Source organism: Drosophila nasuta, chromosome 2R (genome assembly GCF_023558535.2).
Source record: "Drosophila nasuta strain 15112-1781.00 chromosome 2R, ASM2355853v1, whole genome shotgun sequence".
NCBI classification, from domain to species: Eukaryota; Metazoa; Arthropoda; class Insecta; order Diptera; family Drosophilidae; genus Drosophila; species Drosophila nasuta.
This window is the reverse complement of record NC_083456.1, coordinates 10,166,475-10,187,249: the sequence shown is the minus strand read 5'-3', so window position 1 is coordinate 10,187,249 and position 20,775 is coordinate 10,166,475. Positions and strand designations below refer to the sequence as shown.

At 38.9% G+C, this 20,775-nt stretch overlaps 2 protein-coding genes across 2 annotated transcripts; one reads left to right on the top strand and one right to left on the bottom strand.

Annotated features, from left to right (window-relative positions):
• Positions 1-175: 175 nt before the first annotated feature.
• Positions 176-2,767, bottom strand: LOC132784077 (cilium assembly protein DZIP1L). The gene is made up of 5 exons (XM_060789461.1): positions 2,702-2,767; positions 2,520-2,636; positions 917-2,462; positions 697-862; positions 176-640 (listed from the first exon to the last, which is right to left on the bottom strand). Exons 2-5 carry the CDS (start codon positions 2,611-2,613, stop codon positions 176-178), a joined length of 2,271 nt encoding a protein of 756 aa, XP_060645444.1. The 5' UTR covers positions 2,614-2,636; positions 2,702-2,767.
• Positions 2,768-3,417: 650 nt separating this feature from the next.
• LOC132785438 (acetylcholine receptor subunit beta-like 2) lies at positions 3,418-12,643 on the top strand. Its single transcript, XM_060791539.1, has 12 exons — positions 3,418-3,596; positions 3,831-4,024; positions 4,094-4,222; positions 4,284-4,469; positions 4,682-4,814; positions 4,880-5,007; positions 7,167-7,342; positions 7,452-7,604; positions 7,727-7,806; positions 9,988-10,103; positions 10,776-11,557; positions 11,992-12,643. Exons 1-11 carry the CDS (start codon positions 3,539-3,541, stop codon positions 10,989-10,991), a joined length of 1,569 nt encoding a protein of 522 aa, XP_060647522.1. The 5' UTR covers positions 3,418-3,538; the 3' UTR covers positions 10,992-11,557; positions 11,992-12,643.
• Positions 12,644-20,775: the final 8,132 nt, after the last annotated feature.

Genomic DNA, 20,775 nt, shown 5'->3' with positions numbered 1-20,775 from the left:
TCATAGCATATCGATATGCATGTGTTTTTACAGATTGTTATCGATAGCACAGCGATGCAATTGTTGCCACTTATAGCCAGCATTGCCAACGAAAACAAAACGCGTTCGGGTGGCAGCACTAGATTTTAAATAACGAATTTTTCCGTTTGTTTTTGTTTTATACATTTATTTAATCTCATTTAATTTCCTCATCTTCATCGTTCAGACTTTTGTCAATGCCCATGGTGTTGAACATAACGCGTTTGCGTGGCAACGGCACTGGCCTGGCTGCATGTAGCTGCACTTGCGTTGTGCCCGTCTTGGAAACAACGCGAGCCGCGGGCTTTGCCAACATTTGCTCCAACTGTGCCTTAAAGTTGCGATGCTGTTGGCGTTGCTGTGGCGAACTAGAGTTAGTGGGCGATAACTCCTGCGGATCATCCTCCTCCTGTGATGACGTGCGATCAGGAGTTTCCAGATCATCATCACCATCTTCGTCATTTTGTGTTGTGCCCGTGAGGCTTTTGCCTCCATCATCAGATGGTTGTAGTGGCGTCTTGTGTTTTAGCATTAACTGAGCAGTCGGTGGCATCTTGGCGGAGCAGAGTTTATCCACAAATTTGCGTATGCGATTACGTGTCGCATAGAAATGTGGATTATCCTGTGGCGGTTAAAACATCTTGAAAAATTCTCTCTTTGCCAACAAATCTTACTTACCAGTCGAAAGTTGTTCCTGTGCTGCACCAGCTCGGCACTGACGCGCTTAAGCGATATGCCCGAAATACTTTTTGACTTCATGTTGAAGCCATGTGGATTCAGCTTGTGATTCACCAGCTTACGTGCATCTTTCCTCGTGAGTGGCTGCTGTGGCTTCTGTGGACTTCTGGGAGCCGTTTAAGTATTTATTTATTATTATATATATTATTCCTTTACTTACTTAGCTTTTGCCGCTGCTTTAGACTTTGGCATTTGGAATACTTGTCGCTCTGGTTCCGAGGTGAAGAAGTCACTAGGCTCCTCGCTGATGGTTTCCTCCTCCTCGCTGAGACTCTCACTGATGTCCGTGGTTTCTATTGTCTCTGGCTGGCTGACGATGGGCTTGCTCTTTAATTTGGACTCAAGCTCAGCTGCGGGCTTTGTGAACGTTGGATGACTCCCTGAACTGCTGCGACTGGGAAGCTCTTGGACTTTTGTCACCAATTGCTTTTGCGCAGACTGCTGCTGTTGCTCTGGCTCTCGCTTTGGCTCTGCTGGCAGCTCCTCTATGGAATATGTGTCGTCGTCGTGCTTGGTTTTCAGAAATTCCGTTTCCACCTGTCGTTTAATGCGTTCCAAGTTGGTTTCCTCCTTCTTGGGCAGCGGCTTGGGTATTTTGGATACACTTTGTGTGATGACATTAGATTCCTTGTGCTCGGTGAGTCGTTTCAACTCACGCTCCAATGCCTCTAATTTCTCCTTGTAACCCATTTCCAACTGATAAACTACTTCTTCCAGTTTATTGGCACTTACTTTCCCAATCTCGGCTACCTTCTCGCTGAGTATGCGCTCCAAATCCTCCAGACAAGGCGTAGCAACACGATCTTCGGTTGTTGCTGCTGCAACAGTTGTTATTTTCGATTCGGCGCGCAGTTTTGTCTGCTCCAGAGCATGACTTAAATCCTCCAGCTTGTGATTGATGTCCTGGATGAATTGATCGTTACTCTGCTTCAACTGCGTCTGCCACACTTCAAAGTTGCTGAGACGCTCGGCGAGTCCATGAAGCTGTTCCTTGCGTTCGCTTGCTTCGCTGCCAATCGCCTCGCTGCTGTGCTCATCCTTCTCTTTGTATTCCGCCAGATTACTCTGTATGCCCACAGTGCGCACTTGTGTGGTGCCTGTGGACTGATCCTGGCGTGGGCTAGCATGATGTCTGGAGCTGGTGCTGCGCTCTTTAATATTGCGTTCGGCGGCATTTAGTCGCTCTTTGAGCTGCTTGATCTCCAGTTCCATTTTAATGGTGTTTATCAGTTGTACATCGTTATCTTTGTCCTTGGAGCCGCTGCCACCTGGCAAGTTGGTGGTCGGAGTACCCACACGATGCTTCCTGCCGATGTGCACATTGAGTGCGTCGTTGCTGATGAAGTTCTTGGTACACAAGTGACAGGGGAAGACGACTTCTCGTATAGCCTCGATTTGCGTGATCTTCTTGTGCAGCTGGATAACTTCATTGTTGGACTCGCCGAGTGATTGACGCAGCTTGGCAATCTCCTGCTGGGCTGTAGCATGTGCCTCGCGCAATTCGCCGACGCTTTCGTCCAGATATGTGCGACAGTAGAGCAGATATTGTATGGCATATTGCGACATTATAAAGTACTTGGCTATGCCACTGTCCAGTATGTGCGTCTCCAGCGCTGTGCCCAGCGGCGCTTCGGATAAATGCTGCAGTGCGTCGTCCACCACTTCAAAGTTTTGTTCCCGCAGTATCCGATCCGTTTCATAGGCGCCTTCAAAATTGTTGCATATTTTTTTTATAAAATTAAGCTATTAACCATTCAACTTACCCATGAGTCGCCAGTCCAATGGCCCATCTCGATACTGCCGCAGCTTGAAGCCTGCCTCGCGCATAATCTGTGGAAAGTTGCCTTTGTAGCCCATTTCAACGTCATCGATAGCTACAGCTGAAAATGAAAGTTGTTTACGAAATGTATTTTCTTGTCGTTTTCGTTTTTTGTTTTCCAATTACCGACTAACTTCAATTGTTTTGTTCCAGTTACTTCCCCTAACGCATTTATGTGTTGTCAAATTGTCGTTGTCGTCGTTGCTAGGAAACGGGTGGCAACCCATCACGCCTCAGTAAACAGCGTACACGCTGGTTTGGTTCTGGACTTGACTAGAGGAACTATGTTAATATATGATATATCTCGGTAATTTCCCTAAATGGTAGAAAACTCGGCTACGGTTCAAAAGTTCCTTTTGAACTTTATTATTATAAAAAAACCCGCCGATTTTGAGTTTTGTAAGCTTAGCTTTATAGGAATTTGTTTGAACCATCATTATATTAGTTTAATATATTTTTACAATCGCTATTAATGTTAATACACTCTTGGTGGTGTTTCCTAATTGTGTCTTAGATAACTGATTTAAATTTTTATTGCCAGCCGCAAAGTTGTGTTGTAGTTTTAGTTGTATATTATTTACCAAATAAAGAAAGAAATCTGACCTATCAAGTCAAAGAAAATTTGCCACATGTTCTCATTATGGATATGTTTTCAATATATAATATGTATTTGGAATGCAACATAAATAAATTTGAATATTTTTTTAAATGTTCTTTCATTTCTAAACTTTCTTTTCATTTTCAATTTGAATTTTCTGATGTTTTTTCGCGCTTTGTTTTTCTGACAGCTGCTTTCATCTCTTGTCCAATTTTCGTGAGATTTTTCACCAGTTACCATTGAGCCCCGGACGTGAGTGGTTTACTCCAAAATTTGCGGAGAAAAAAATGTATTAATAAATTTGCGATTCGCTGGAAATAAGTGCAATACATTAGGAAATTGCGTGTAATAACACCACGATTAAAATGCGGCGCTTGTGTTGGTTGGCGTTTTTGATAATTTTGCCATTGGCAAATACCACACGTAAGTTTGAAAAACTTGAGCGTGAAAATGTTGTGAAAATTCCGATACTTTTATGATGTATCTAATGAGTTTCCCAGCTGTCAGGATGCTGCGCCCATTGAGAGAGCTTCAGAGCACAAGAGCGGCGACTGCGCAGTGATTTGTTTTGGGAAATTTTGGTCGTTTCTCTCAGTTTGTTTGGGATATTTTTCTCTAGCTAATGTTAGTTTTGCCTTGGGATCTTTCTTGTTGCAGCGCCTATAAGCTTCGAAGCCAATCCGGATACTAAGCGGCTATATGATGATCTCTTGAGTAATTATAATCGCCTTATTAGGCCGGTTGTAAATAATACCGAGACTCTTACCGTGTGGTTGGGCCTCAAGTTATCGCAACTGATCGAGGTGAATCTGAAGAATCAGGTGATGACAACCAATCTGTGGGTCAAGCAGGTAAATACTCAATTTAAAATAATATTCGACTATCCATTTAAAGGTATTATATTATATTGTACTTTGCAGCGCTGGTTCGATTATAAGTTGCGCTGGGATCCAGAAGAGTACGGTGGTGTGGAGCAGTTATATGTGCCCTCTGAGCACATTTGGGTGCCCGACATTGTGCTCTACAATAACTGGGATGGCAACTATGAGGTGAGTATCGATTTAATCGAATTGAAAACAATCTTTCATCCACATGGGGTGTTGTTGGCAGGTAACTCTCATGACGAAGGCCACTCTGAAGTACACTGGCGAAGTGTTCTGGGAGCCACCGGCGATTTACAAGTCATCCTGTGAAATGAATGTGGAATATTTTCCATACGATGAGCAAATTTGTTTCATGAAATTCGGCTCATGGACGTACAATGGTGCCCAAGTGGATTTGAAGCACCTGGACCAGGTGAGAGCTTAGACCAACCGCATTTCGATTAACATCGAAAGGCCAAAGGATGCAAATTTGCTTTACTGTTTACCATACGCTCGATTGCACACAAAATGCAATCTATGCAGCCACATCAGGGGGTGGTTCAGTGGGCGTGGCTGTGGGGATTGTGGCTTGGATTACAGTACTAACAAATTGCCTTCCCTTCTGTGCATTTGTGTGTTGCCCAGGTGCCTGGCAGTAATCTTGTTCAGGTGGGCATCGATTTAACTGAATTCTATTTGTCGGTGGAGTGGGACATACTCGAGGTGCCGGCAACCAAGAATGAGGAGTACTATCCGGACACATTGGAGCCGTTCTCAGGTGAGTTTTGCGTAGAGGTGTGTTTACCTGGTTACCGAATATGTAAATTTCATGTCTGGCTGCAGATATTACCTTCAAGTTGACCATGCGACGCAAAACTTTGTTCTATACGGTGAATTTGATTGTGCCCTGTGTGGCATTAACATTTCTTACCGTTTTGGTCTTTTACTTGCCAAGCGATTCGGGCGAAAAGGTAAGCTCTAAAGGAAATTTTGCGGATGAAGACAGCTTCAGAGGACTCTTCAATTGTCATCCAAAAATGTTCCAATTCTTATGCATGTGGCATGTTCATTTAGAATACTGTAGTTTGTTTGTGTAGATTGACTTCTTTTTTGATTGTAAACGATGGAATATTAGAAGTTTTTTTAATGTGTATATATTTTGACTTTATCATTTTTATTTAAATAATTACATACAACTACCTGAGAACACTGAAATAACTATTATAAATACTTATCTTGCACTTTAAAGTTTCCAAAACTTAATCAACTTCCATGCAAGCTGAGCTCTGCTAAGTATAGTACTTATAGATTGGCTTTAATATCGAATATCGGTAGAAAAAACAAACTCTGACTACAAAATTCTCTAAAATGTAAGAGCTCAACTTCTACTACTTTTCCACAACAAAACTGTCTATCTACTTTGCTATCGCTGTACTACTTTCCAACTACTCGTAATTTAATTATCGATTAAGAAACATTTACTCGTAAATACATTTATATGAACGTTTATCAATATATCTCCAAATCGCAGAGTTCCAGCAGTCCAAATGCGAATGCATTGAATCATATGTGCAGCACACATTTATATTCACAGCAAATACTTAATCAGTAATGCAATCATGGATTCATATTCATAGTATTGTTGGCGTCGAATATCATTTGTGCTGTTTGCTGAGTAGTGAAATCTCATAACGTAAATTTCATCGAATGCATACCAAAAAATAAATAAAAGAACTAAATTCAATCGATTTGAATCGAATCAACTCAAATTTGAATCGCATTCAAAGTCAATGCCACTCGAAAGTTTCTTCATATCGCGTGTTCTGCAATTAAGCAGAGCACTCACGTCCTTTTACTCTACTCACACACACATACTACACTCCCACCTATACACACATACATACATATATAGACGCACTAGACACGCACATAACACATATATACACATACAATATTACACGCACACTAACACAGTGCAGCGTATTGTTAATTGTTGTTGTTATTTTCGTTAATTGATTCGTTTGAGATCGCTCATTTGCTTGAGTAACAACTTAGCCATACTTATTCATACTTATTCACAACTATTCAACATTTAACGAGCAGTGACTTTAAGGCAATTTATATGAATTATTGTGAATGACTTTAGCAGGGGAAATATCTTTGGAATTATTTTGAGAATACAATCGATGATTTAATGAGGAAGTCCATTTTATTTTTTTAAAGAATGTTATATATTTAGTGTAACTAAACTAAATTGCATTGTAATGATTTGAAATTTACAGGTTTGCTTAAACCATTTCAATAAAATACATTTGTGAAGGCTGTCAAATTTCTCTAAAATATATACTTTCAATATTTTTCATGAAGTACTTCAAGTTGTAGATTAATCTATTTTAATTGATCTTTCATACAGATATGGCTGTAATATATAGAATGCATAGACATGAGTGAAACATGTAATTTGCTTAATATTTCAAACAGTTTTAGGGCAAATTTGAAGGACAACCAGATCCAATGAATAGCAAATTTGAATCAGTGAAATGCGAAACTTTAAACTTAAACACATACAACATACAATGTATAAAAATATATACATGTTTGTAGTAAACCTTGTTGCTTCTAGTGTTGATACTTGTTCTTGATAAATTAAATTCTCGGTCAGAGAAGGTATACATTACGTTAGTTTATGTGTTAAAGATAGCATTGAGTATATTGAAGGGAGTAAAGAGTTGCCTGATTCCTTGATTTGCGATGTGTTTCTCCTTTGTATGTTATACAAAATTTCTTGTTTTCATAATTTTTTAAAGTTAAGTATACGAAATTTGATAAAGTTATTAAAATCCATTGTTGAAATCGGCTTATTGTTTTACATGGCGTATACGTAATTGATATGTAATTGGATCTAATTGATAATGATTGGTAAATTGTTTGTTCATGTTATCGTTTTGTTTGTGTTGTGTTCTTGTCATTGTTGTGGTTGTGGTTATTATTGTTTGCAAAAACAAAAGTGGCACTTCGAGGTTGACACAGAAAGTGAGCGAGAAACAACTAAAGAAGAAAGAGAGAAAGGAAGTGGAGGAGAATGAGAGAAACTGAGAGAGAAGAAATTGTGTAAACATTTCGTTGACAGGTTACGTTATGTATTTCAATACTCGTGTCGTTGACCGTGTTCTTCTTGCTGTTGGCCGAAATTATACCGCCGACATCGTTGGCTGTGCCTCTGCTGGGCAAGTATCTACTCTTTACCATGATACTTGTCTCTCTGTCCGTCTGGACAACGGTCTGTGTGCTCAACATACACTTCAGGTGAGTCAGAGAGAAAAAAGGATGAGGGAGGAGCGATGCGGGTCGCTAATTGTACGATCTGTGGTGGAGGAATCTTAATGGACTTCGACTTACTTTTCAATCAATTTAGATCCCCCTCGACGCACAACATGTCGCCTTTAGTGCGCAAATTGTTTCTGCACTTCATGCCAAAGCTAATGATGATGCGACGCACTCAGTACACACTTCCCGATTACGATGACTCCACACCCAGCAATGGCTACACCAACGAGATAGATGTGCGGTAAGTCAAGGTCTTTTTCCCTGTTCTCTCCCCTTTGTTGTGCTTTCCAACTTATCCTTTCACTTATCTAACATCCTTCCTGAATATGCGCGTGTGCTTGGTTGTTTGTGTTTGTTTTTCAGCGACAGCATCAGCGATTTTCCCAGCGAGTTCAAAGACAGCCAAGACGGCGCTTACGATAATGGCATGCAGCACTCTGTGGGTGAGTTTGAATCGGAGTTTGGGTTTAACTATGAGAGTGAGTGTGAGTTCGAGTATGTGTATTGTGTTTGGGGATGGGGATGGGAGGTTTGTTCATAAAAAAAACAAAACAACAACAAAAACAAAAACAAATACAAGAACACAAATATTTTGCAATACTCGCAGCCCGCGACCCAAAAGCTGAAATTGAAATCAAATAAAAACAAGTAAGAAAGCTACAGTCGAGTGTGCTCGACTGTGAGATACCCGCTACCCATTTTGAATAAAAGCAATATATTTTGCGGTATTATTCTCAAAACATACCAATTATACTACAAAAATACTAAAAATATATTTTGGGGTATTATTATAAAAAATATACCAAATATACTAAAAATACTAAAAATATACCAAATGGTATATTTGGTATATCGATATAGTACACCATTCAAAATATACCATAGACGGCACAATATACCAGATTGTCGGCCAAAGCAAATTAGACCCCTAGTAAGTAGGCGTTTTGCCCATACAAAAGTATTTCTTTAATAACTTCGACAATTTTTATCTGATCGCAACCAAATTTTCAGGAATCATAACTACTATAGTAGTTATTATATATACCAAAATTCGCAATTCTAGCTTTACAATTACGCTTGTTATTTGATTTTTTTGATTTGCGGGGGCGGAAGTGGGCGTAGCAAAAATTTGAAACAAACTTGATCTGCGTGCAAACATAACAAATGCTGTCGAAAAAAAATTATAGCTCTATCTCTTATAGTCTCTGAGATCTAGGTGTTCATACGGACGGACGGACAGACGGACAGACACACAGACGGACAGACGGACATGGCTAGATCGTCTCGGCTGTTGACGCTGATCAAGAATATATATACTTTATAGGGTCGGAGATGCCTCCTTCTACCTGTTACATACATTTCCTGCCGGCACAAAGTTATAATACCCTTCTACCCTATGGGTAGCGGGTATAAAAAGCAAATAATGCAATAAAATCGAAGAAAAACCGAATATGCTCTTAGGCCATGCTCAAGGATGATGGCTTCGGTTTTCCTGCTTGCCGGACAATGTTGATGGATGTGACGATGATGTGACGCTTTGATGACAAATAACGTCTATGTGCTTTAGTTGCGACTGTGTGAGTGCGCGTGTGCATGTACGTGAGTGCATGTGAGTGTGAGTGTGTCTATATACAGGATAATAAAACAAGCCATGTGTGAAAAGGTTTTAGCTAGAAACAACGAAGTCTGCATGACCTATACGATGACATTCTAAAGAAATATTTAAAAATGACAATTAGAAAATCAAAAAAAACATACAATAAATGTGCCAAATTAAAATTAATTACGCTGCAATTTTCCGAGATTAAATTCAAGCTCTTCTGTATATTTAAATATTAAAATCAAACGTACCGAAATTTATGCACTTTAGAAGTAATATCCATGCGGAATTGTATCTGATTTATAGTATCATAGATATTTAGTTGAATATCTTAATCAATTGGTCAAGCAACTAAGCAAAGCAGTTTCCAAGTCCACTAAAAATGTTATAGTAAACTTTTGAGCGCAGAAGCATTGAATTCAATTTCTCGTAAGTTTTTTTTCAGCTATTTGTAAAAAGTTTACAATAAAAGTAAGTGTCAGAACGAATAGATACGAGATACTATAGAAGTTAGCAACTCTTGAGCAACACTCAGTGTCACATTAAGGCGCAAAATGAATTCCGATTGCTATGCAAATTCGCACAACGAATTGATTGGCGCTCTCAATAAATGTTACAAGTTTCACTTAGATGCTTCAATGCCCTGCCAAGGGTAAGCATGCCCATAAATAAAAAAACTGCCAGCAATAATTCAGTTTTGTTGTTCTTGTTGTTGGTGTTATTATTGCTGCTGCTGCTGCTGTTGTTGTTGTTGTTATTATGGATAGCGGTTGTGGAACTTAAAGCTGCGAGTGTTTGGTCATAGCCTGAGGACTGATTTCGCATAGGCCATAATACATATTTCTATGCATATATGAACCAAACACACACACACACACAAACACATCTATAACAGATTTAGAGTTGCCATTGCCTGTGGGAGAATGGAGATTGGGGGTCCAGCGACACGAGCATGGCATCTCCATTTATTTATTATTCCTATATTTTATTTCAATTTTTCGCAATTTCATGCGCTCGCCACGAGACTTGACAGATTCCGACAATGTGATACCGCGCAACTTAACACCCGAAGTGCTGCAGGCATTGCGTGCGGTCAGATTTATTGCGCAGCATATCAAGGATGCCGACAAGGATAACGAGGTGGGTAGTCTTCAGACTTCAGCGCTCCACTTCCATACATAACACAAGCAATTTTTGTTGCCCACTTTTATTGAGCACACCACGGGCCAGACCAGATTGAGTCTGAGCCTTCACTTCGTATTCGTTATTCACATTCACATTCGCATTCGTACTCGCATTTGTATTCGTATTCTTATTGTTGCTGTTATTGTTTATCCTGCCATATTTTTCGGCGTCTGGCAGAAGAGCTCTTGTGCCTCAGCGATTTCAGAGAGCTCCTATTATTGTTTATTGCCTGAAACTTCGGCTTGAACAGCACAAAGAGCAAGAGCAAGAGAAGCGAATCCCAAATGTGCAACATGAAATTGTAAAATATTAAATCATAACTTTATATTTTTATTACATTTCAAGTTTATTGAAAGAAGACAGACGCAAACGAAATTTTATGACTCCAATTGAAACCAATTTATTTAGCCACACTATAGGACAATTTTCCATCCTGCTTCTGCTCTCCATCCACTTGGCTAAGTGTGTTTTACGAGCTCTGAAACAATAAAATTATTATTAAAGAAAATTTCGATTGCTTTTCCGCATTTGCGGCAGCAGTTTCTTTGAGTTATTTTCAAATTTAACCACAGTTTTTTTTTGCAATTAGTCAAATGATTGTAAATTGATGTTATATTTTATTCACAGATTGTGGAGGATTGGAAATTTGTTTCCATGGTCTTGGATCGCTTTTTCCTCTGGCTATTCACGTTGTCATGTGTGTTTGGCACTTGCGCCATCATCTGCCAATCCCCCTCGCTGTATGACACCCGAGCGCCCATCGACCGCCAACTCAGCGAGATTCCTTTGCGCAAAAACAATTTCATGCTGCCTCCGGACATTATCAGGCAGGGTGTTAATTAAGTAAGAGCGAAAAAGTCTTCAAAATGCTATAAATGCTAAAAATAAAAAGAAAACGAAAAATGAAAAACACGAAGCCAGCGACAGCGACAACGCAGCAAGGCCAACATCATGGCACCAAAACAGAAATGGAGCAAAATTTGTGTCAAGGGTCACATTCTGCCATTTGACACAAAATCTTGATAAAGTTAACAATTTATGGACAAGGGATTGGGTCAAATTTAATGGAAATTTTAAAATGTAACCTTTGAACTTTGAATCAATCAGTTAACCAATATAAGCGACTAGCAAATACGTCATACTGTCAGCAATATTATAAATGTATTTCAAGTAAAATAACTAATCTAAATGTCAAGTGGAAAGCACAGCACAATTTGATAATAATAATAAATCAAAGAGTTTTTAAAATTATATGCGGTCTTTGAGTTTCTTATTTATTATTCCATGTATTTAAATTTGAAATTAATTACTCCGAATGCCTTTTGGCTTGCTGAAGATGGAAAAGTCGATGCTTCAAAGGAGAATATGCCAAAGTTCCAAATCAATTATAAAACGATTTGCAAAACCAAGTAAGTACCATGCGAAAATGATAGATTATCCTATGCTAGCCGCTTGATCGATAATACAATTGGCAGACTGAGATTGGGAAAGCGTATTCCATTAAATGCTAATAACCTTTGAAATGGAACACGACTAAGATAAATTCTATCTAAATACTTGCACATGAATGCGTAATATTTTCAACAAACATTCCCAGCTTCAATTGTTATGCTAATAGTTGGCAATTGCGCTCTATTGTTGCTTTTATTGCTACTGTAAGTTATTATCACACATACGCCACATTGCACATGCCAACAGGCGGACACACACACACATACATACATACGCACAAATGCGAATGAGAAGACAGATGCTTGCTTGGGCATTGTCTTGTTTTTGTGTTCTTTGCGTTTGTCAGTTAATTTTCAATTAAGAAATTAATTTTGATAATGTGCTGCTTTAGAATAAAACGTAGGCAACAATATGGTGCAAGAGACATTGCGCATACGGCACGTTGACTGCCTTAATAATTTCGCAATATCATTTATTTGGCTCAGAGTGTACAGAATGGTTCTGCTGTAATGCTCTGACAGTCTGCTGACATTGAAGTTATCTGTCTGACTGCCGCATTAAATTAGAAAGTTGAAATCTCTTTGGCCTCACATTCATCAACATGTGCAGTAAGCTAACTCAACCCCGTCCACAAGCATAAAACAAAGGACTTTCACTTCTCCACTGTCAACAGACATCATTTTGCGAGTTTCTTGAGTGAATACTATGGAAATCAACTGAATTTTACACAAGACTAATTAAATACCCTTCCTAAGAATAGCGTACAAAAAATATGTAATTTTTTTTGACAAAATAAATCATAAAAATAATTGATATTAATTATTGTTGTACTTCAAGTTAAATAGCTCAAAGTATCTAATCATCTCATATAGTCCGTAGTTGCCACTTTGGAAGCGTATATAAATGATATTAAGATTTGCTTAAGGTTCTACACACAGCCATCTCTTGGCCCCTTTGCCCTGTTGCCCTTTTGCTGTTTCCTGGCTGCATTTTGCTGTCGTTCTTTTTGTTTTTTTTTGTGTTGGCAGTTTTAAATTAGAAAAGTTTTTGCCAGATTTTTGTTTTACATTTTTCATATTTTCTACGGGACATGCCCTGCATGTTTGTTGTCCTTGCTGCTGCTCTTGGTGTCAGCGCGTCATATGCGTCCCTCGAAAAGATGCTTTCCCCATCACCATCACCAACACCATAACCATCATCGTCATCTTCATCTGCGTCTCTAACTGCTGCTGTTTCACAACTGAGTCGAGTTGAGTTGAGTTAAGTTCAGTTGAGTTGTGTTGTGTTGTGCTGAGTTTTGGGGCAACTGTTCCTAGGAATGTCATGTTAATTTCTATTCGTATACCATGCATAACGTTAAACGTGGCATCAACCGACTTGATATTGGGTTCTTTTTCCCTTGTCCTGCCCGATAATGGCATTTGCATAAAGCTGCCAAGTATGCAGCACATTTTTGTTTCTCGAGCATAAGCTAAAGTTCAGCGAGCACAAAACAATATGCAAATGACAGCAGAAAGACGATTTTCGGGTCAGCCTAAGCGGTTTTTCATAAGTCTCTCCAGTCAAAGAAACAGCTGCCCCAAGCTGATGTTAAACAGCTGTTAAGTGAATTAACGCAAGTTACACGGCCAATTACACAGTGCTGCGGTCCCTTCTAATTACAAAATGAAACTGACCAATCACTGCAACTGCAACGGAAATCAAAAAACTGGCCCAGCCGACAGAGCAGGAAATGCAGTAAACCATTCAGAAACCGAGTGAATCGAGAGGCAATCGGTCTTAGGACACTCCTAGCTGAGCACGTGCGAACGGAAGTTTTTACCAAGAAGGGCACACACAAACTATAAACACCACACACACATATCTACACTCGAGGTGCACTCGTGCGATGCTGTCGCATGTCCTTTTGTCCTGCGGCGTGACAGGAAAAAAAATATACTATATACACGCCATGCCGAAAATTGCTACATTTGACCAAAGACACGTCAATTAGAGCGGGTTTTCTTTAAAAATAGAGAAACACACATGTGGAAGATAGAATACACATAATGGTTGAGGGGGCGTTGAATTGGGCGTGGTCATGAGTGTGAATGACTTGACTTTGACGTGTCGCTGTGTAGCCATCTCTTTGTCCCTCCGTCCCCCGTCCATCTGTATGTCTGTCTGCCGTTCTGTTTGTCTATTGGGGCCAGTTATTTATTTAATTTCAAAGCACTGTTTTGTTTGTGTTTGTGTTCAATTTTGCCTCTTTGTGGCCGTCTGTCATTCTGTCCGTTGCTTTGTCTGTTTTGTGCCACGCTGCAGGCAATTTTGTAACAATTTCGTATGGGTTTTGTGGGGGGATTTTTTCGAGTGTGTTTAGGCGGTTAGTTAACCCACACGTGCGTGTATATTACTCTGACTGATATTCAAATGCCTGGCTACGGCTTATTTTTTGATCCTACTAGTGTAACGTAACGTAATCGAATTTAATAATGTATTCAAATATATTTTTGGTTTATATTAAATAAATAGTTATTAAATGTATTTATTTTGTAAATTTCGTTGAAGACTTAGAAAATTTAAATAAATAAATGTACATATCTCTTCATTAGGGAAAGAATTCCAGTCAAGGATGAATTAGATAGATACTACAAATATTTTTTAAATTATATTGTACTAATTAAATTACAGATAAATTTTGTGTTAAAGCATATTTTATGTGAAAAATGGATAGATATGAAAATGTATAAATTTAAATAATTTAATTTGTTAACAGTATTTTATGTTATTTGATATAAAAGTATTAAATTAAACACATATCTGTTTGTTTGCTTAGACAGTTATTTAAATGTGAATTATGAACAATTGTTAAAAAAAATGTGAAGTGTAAAATATAAAATAGAGTATAGTAAACCCGTTTCAAATTCACACACTATTAAATGTAAGCCATGGTCAGGTTAAATAGTTGGGTCGCTTTCAGTTCTAAAGTTCATTTTCTGAAGAACAAACAAATCAACAACAACTGCATACACACAAATATAGCACTCGTTCACACACAGATGCAAACGTGTATGTTTGTCTAGGCTAGGGAGGAACTGTGTGTATTTGTGCAATGATAAATTACAAAATTGCTGCCTATGGCAATGTGAGTTGGCTGAGACCCAGGACAGAAGAGAAGGACGAGCGGACTAGGCCACAAAAGCCATTTTGTTGTTATTAAGTTTGCCTTTTGCCATTTTTCTGAAGCACAACACAATTCTCATATCGGTGTGTGCGTGTGTGAGTGTATTCTCAGTAAGCGTGTGTATGTGTGTGAGGCTCGACAGTTGTACTGCGTGAAATTAATGATGCGCCGCTTTTCTTGGTTTTGTGTTTGTTTTTGTTTTTGTTTGTTGCTTTTGCCTCTCTGTTTTTTCATCTTGTGTTTCTCCCGGGCTGCAGCAATGGCAAAAGGAGCCCAAGATGTCCACAAAATGTAGGGCTAAAGACGCTTTTATTAATAGTCCTGCTACGTGGTCACGATTAACTGCCATTTTACGCACTCGCACTCGCACTCATACTCGGACTAGGAGTTGGACTCAAACTCATGCTCATCGTGGCTCATCCTGGGCGTTCTTAGCCTTTTTGAAAGCTTTTTGCTGTTGCGTAAGTCAAAAAGTCTTTGCTCTGTCTATCTCTTTTTTTGTATTTAGTTGGGTGTGTCACTCTATCTTATTGTGAGTGTGTGTTTGTAAGCTGCGTGGGATTTGGACACGACTTTACTTAAGTTCATAAAATTCTATTAAAAGCAAACTCTGAAGCTTAAGTCACGCCCCTCTTAGCATGCAGCAACCCAATGTCACCAAATTGTTATCATCTGCAATTCACATTCAGCTCAATTTAAACAAGTTTCATGTCGTTAACTATATCTTGGCTAATACATATTTAAATAAACCAGCCACAGCCCTTATGGAAATATCTTACCATATTTTTATCAAGGTGAACTGATATGAATTTGAAGTTGCAAAAATATCGATTTTTTTCTGGTTTAATCGAAATTACAAATTCAAATTCAAACTGAATTATGTTGCACCGTCATGTAAAGTTTTTTTTAAATTGTGATTCTTGTAATTTTACTAGTTAATAGAAATAACAATGTTAGATTCATTTGTCTTTCTCAATTAAATATTACTGAATTAATACTTTTTCAAATTAGTATAGTTTCTTGCCTATTTATATAGCCATATCTAGTTGAAAATAGACTTATTTATATGTATATAGACTCCTCCAAGTTCAACAAAAATAACATAAATAAAAAAAATTGTGACTTTTATAGATTTATTAAATTAAAAGAAAATTAAATAATTTCTATTGAAAGCAGTTATTAACCCGCGAATTGTTAACCCAAACTTTGTTAATATGCTGAAGAAAATATGTTTGTGTTTCCTTCTTTTGTCGTTAAAACAAATTTTCCATTAAATAGTATGCGTATATCTTTATTTCTATATAAAAAGCTTTTGTGTGCCAAAGAATTCGTTAAAAAAAATGCAATTTCATTATAATAAAAATAATAATAAAGAACGGAAGATAGAAAGACAGAAAAAGAGCCTCGAGTATCACATTGCACTTTCCCTGGGGCCGTACTTAATTTTAGTTTGCATCTGCGTCTGATGAAATGACCAGGAATGGTATTTCAGGAAGTGAAGTAAAGTAAGACTTGAAAAGGTATGATTGAAGAGCGTCGCCTTGTGCCTTACACTGCAGCTTGTGTCCGTGCTCATCGTTCTCAACGTTCTCAGCGTTGAACGTTGAATATTCTTCTCAGTCCTGAACGTCCTTTGGAGCAATCACAGTCAACTGCTTTTAATAACATTTTTCACTGGTTTTTCTTTGCGTTTGTTTTTCTGCTGCTGCTGCTGTTGTTGCTACTGCTCGCTTAAGTGGCGTACGCTGTCAAGTGCCCGGCTATGGGAACGGCAGTGGCCACGCCCACAAAGCATCACCTCCCAGACAGCAGCGTTTTACATGACATTTTAAATTTACGATTTACATTAAATGGCGCAATGTGAGCGCCAAAAAAAAAAAAACAACGACAGTTGTAAAATGAAATTGCTCTCAGTTCTCGAGAGGCTCGACGAAGTAACTACGCAAAAAGAACTACGCGGTCTCAGCTTGGGTTTAGTCTTGGGCTTGGGACTTGGATTGGGCTTGGGCTTGGGTCCAAAAGCAGATAACTGCTGCGGTTGTATGCGGTGTACAGTTAAAAACCAATTTCGTGTATGTAAAATATATCAACTATATATTTAAGTGGATGCTGTGATTGTGCTTTGTTCTTTTTCTACTTGTCGACGCTTGTCAAGGATAAATACCTTCAGCAGCACTGCAATTTTCCCATTAAGGCGTGCGTGTGTGCGAGCAAAGTCAAGTGGGGAAGACATTTGCCCAGGGGGGCGTAACATACATTTTGGGGTAAAGGTAAACACAGCATCATTGAGTGTAATCTAATCGTACATATTTGGTTTGGCGTCTAAGCGACATTTTATTAACGAGCTCTTCCCCAAAGGCAAAGTGCTTGAACTAAATGTAAATAATCATATAAATAGCATACTTAACGCTGATAGATGAAAGCGCCCCACGGGATAAGGGTTGCTAATGAATTGAGGAAGGGTTGACTACTAAACTATATGTCCACGTTCCATTCCGCATTCTGCTGTTTGTGTTAAGCGAAAACCAAAAGTTTATGAATACAAATCTTTGAGGGAATGTCGAAGTTATTCCAAGTAACATACATATGGTTTTTAAATTCTATATAAATACCTTTAATTACAAAATCAAGCGAAGAATACTGTTGTAATATATTTATAAACTAATTTTAGCCTCATGCTGAAGTTTTAAGTAAGTGAATCTTATGTGACCTAAATTAAAACTTAAAATTTGCTAGAAAGTTATTTTATGTAAAGGTTTTATTTCCTAAATGGTTACTATTATGATTAAATATAAGATGAAATAATAAAATACGTAGTACACATTAAGAGAGAAACATTATGTTCTTTTGTCTCGTTATTGAATGTGTAAGTTTATTTATCCTTAGACTATTATATACATAGTTTTGAACCAATCTGAGCGCTATGGTGAATTAAATGATAATTTTTAAGTTTTGCTTGTAATGATTTCACTGAATATTTTGATTGTTCAATTATAGATTAGGTAAAAACGATCCAAATCCGCACCTGCCACTAATTAAAGTTTCTTTCCGACTGATTCTTGATGACGGGCACCCCAAAAATGTTGGCAGTTAAATAAATAGTTGTTTCGAGCTGTTGCCGAGCATTTTTGTTGTAGTTGTTGCTGTTAATGTTGTTGTGGTTGTTGCAATTGTCTGGTAGTTATGCTGTGAATAGAAAGACTCATTTCAACAGGAACTGAGGCCGAGACACCTATCCACACACACTTGACGTGTATTTCCGTTTCCGTTATGCGAAAAGTTTGGCGCGCTTTGAGCCAACTTCCAAGTTGTTGGCCAAAAACGAAAAGAGAGAAAAAAACGAAAAGGAAAGAAAGTTTCACGCTTAACATTTGCGCCGTGCAAAGTTGAAAAGTTTGCCCAAAAAACACATACAAGTACACCTGTGCGTACACACAGATTGCCAGACACCTGGACAGGCACACCTTTTGCACACACACATACACGAACAGCAACACACACATACATGCTGATTAGCGTGGGAGACGTGGAAGACTGTGATTAAGGAGGGCAACGGCTACGTGGCAAAGGCTTAGACAAGCTGAGGCTTAATTAAATTTAACAGCTGCTTAATTGCAGCTCCTCTGCCCATGCCCAGGTGGGCGTGGTATGCTACATAAACGCCCCTGCTGCTGTTGCGGCTGCTTCTGTTGCTGCTGCTATTAATAATTTTGACCAAAACGCTAATGAGCCAAACTCGAATGAACTTTGGCTTCGACTTGGTCGACCAACTTTGCCACGTTCAAGTTTTTCAATTTTTATGTAGTTAAGTATACACGAGCATGCGAGTATGCAAACCTGAGCTCTGAGTCTAATAACTTTGCCGTTAACTTTGCTTCACTTAACTCGCATTTTAATAGTCACTTAGCAAGCATTAAAATCCATTTCGGACCATTTTCATCCAACTAAAATTGCTTTTGACAAGTTAGGTACAGAATAGCGCATGCTTGGCACAGAAATTTATGTAGGAATAGAGAATAATTATGATTAGTTATTCATCATCACAAATACGCTATTTATAATCGTATAAAAATCATGAATGAAAATCAGTCTATGTTAGTGATTCGCTAAGAATAGATTTTTCGCGAGAATATTCGAACAGCAAAGAGTTCGCAATTTAGATTTAAAGTGAAATTTGATACTAAAGCGGAATGCAAAAAATTAAACGAATCTGTTTGACAGCGTATACGAAATTCTGCGAAACGTGCAGCGTATTTGGCTCATTCTTTTCCATTTGTCATCAGGCCGCGAGACCCATCGATGGTCGTTGGTTTTTCGCCTTTCAATTTCAATGGCAACAGAGCCAGCGCTTGAGCCCCACCCATGGCCAAATTGGAAGAAGCACAAAGGCACAGGCCAAAGAGCAGCATCAAGGGGCTGCGAAAGGGGCACAAGAGAAGGCAGAGGCTATTAATTTCGCGTCAATTAAAAATTAAGCCAATTATTTGTGCCGTGCTGGGATCCATGCCAAACTTGCTACAAGAACTGGCCTTCTGGTCATCTACAAGGACTGGCTTTTGGGTTGGCAAAAAGGGGGCCGCCGCATCCAGTATCCACTCTGCATTCGTAGTCCATTAGGGCTTCATTTGTTTTTAATGTTGTAACCTTTTGGCGAAAATAAAAAACCAAATTTCTAAGTTGGCACTTTCACGGCTCACTCGCTCGTCCGTTTTGGGTTCAGCTTCCGGGCTGCAACATCCAAACAGCTACCAACAGCATTCAGGCTCCTCTTCATGCTCGGACCGCCCGCCGTTTATTGGCTAATTTAATTTGCGTGTCTTGCGTTTGGGCAATTAATCAGCAGAAACAGCTGTCCGTCGCTTTAACCCTTTGCAGCAATCAAGTTCGAGGGAGAGATAAACCCTCCGCTATGAATGGAATGCTTGTCTTTTAATGGGCTTACACATTATACTAGATTACCATATGAAGCAGGCTAGCGTTTGATCTGATGTGCTTAATCTAAAACATTTATTTGCAGCTCATCATTTAATTACATTTTTGGGCACTTCATTTCGATGTTGTTGCGCAGTCAGTTGTCATGCTCTTTGCATAGTGTAATCCTTGTCTTGGCGCTGCTTATTAAATTACTAGCACTGTTCTCTCCTTTATTGCTCTCGGCATGTTTTCCCCTCATCCCGTTTTGCCATTGTCATTCCCTTTGCCATATTGCGCTTGATGCGCTTTTTAATTGCATTTTCCTGGTGCACAAATGCAACTCAAGTGGCTGTCGTCTGCCTTTTACCTTTGTCGCCCAAGCCGTTCCCTTTTCTTACAAGTCGCCTTCTACTTTGTCCTTGCCACGCCCACAATTCATTTGATGCTGTCGAGAAGCTTCATTTGTTCGCTCGAGTTGAAATTAATGCAGTCATTTGTAATGAGTTTGCCTTTTCGCAAGGCTGCTGCTGTTGCAGCTTCTGTTTCTGTTTCTTCTTCTGCTCTGCTCTGCTCTGCTTCTGCTTGCCTTTCTCCAACTCAACTTGGCTTGTCAGCGCAATTGCAATTTATTGTTGCATGCTTTAAGGCGCCTCGCACGGATTTCCTTTCGGCTGGGCTAATGCAATTGCGCTTGTCCTGGCCTCCCAAATATTTGACATTATTATGATAATTTATTTCATTTATCCTGCCACTAATTGTCTGCACAGACTTTTTAACGAGCCAAAAATCCATAGTCAGGGCAGCAAAGAGTAAAGAGAGAAAGAGAGTGAGAGGCTTCTGCATATTTAATCATAAAGTCTTCGTACTTGTATCTTAAATCAAATTATGCCCTGCAGCGTAGTCGGTTAAGTCAACAATCCTCAGGCCAGTATGGATTGTGCTTCTCAGAATGAATTCCGATCTCATTACATTCAAAAGAAGTCTAAGTAGAAATCCGCGAACAAGCTCATGCATAATCAATGCAAATGTTTAAGAGCATTTTATTTTTATTCTATTTTGTGCGTTTTGCGGGCGATTTCTTCTGCTGGAATCTAG

Bases quoted from the DNA above. Each gene is read 5' to 3' on its own strand.
- LOC132784077 (XM_060789461.1), bottom strand. From the start codon at position 2,613: ATGGGCTACAAAGGCAACTTTCCACAGATTATGCGCGAGGCAGGCTTC. The intron at 2,463-2,519 runs GTAAGTTGAATG...ACAATTTTGAAG, and splicing joins ATTGGACTGGCGACTCATGG to GCGCCTATGAAACGGATCGG. The intron at 863-916 runs GTAAGTAAAGGA...AACGGCTCCCAG, and splicing joins AAAGCAGCGGCAAAAGCTAA to AAGTCCACAGAAGCCACAGC.
- LOC132785438 (XM_060791539.1), top strand. From the start codon at position 3,539: ATGCGGCGCTTGTGTTGGTTGGCGTTTTTGATAATTTTGCCATTGGCA. The intron at 4,815-4,879 runs GTGAGTTTTGCG...GTCTGGCTGCAG, and splicing joins CACATTGGAGCCGTTCTCAG to ATATTACCTTCAAGTTGACC. The intron at 7,807-9,987 runs GTGAGTTTGAAT...GCTCGCCACGAG, and splicing joins TGGCATGCAGCACTCTGTGG to ACTTGACAGATTCCGACAAT.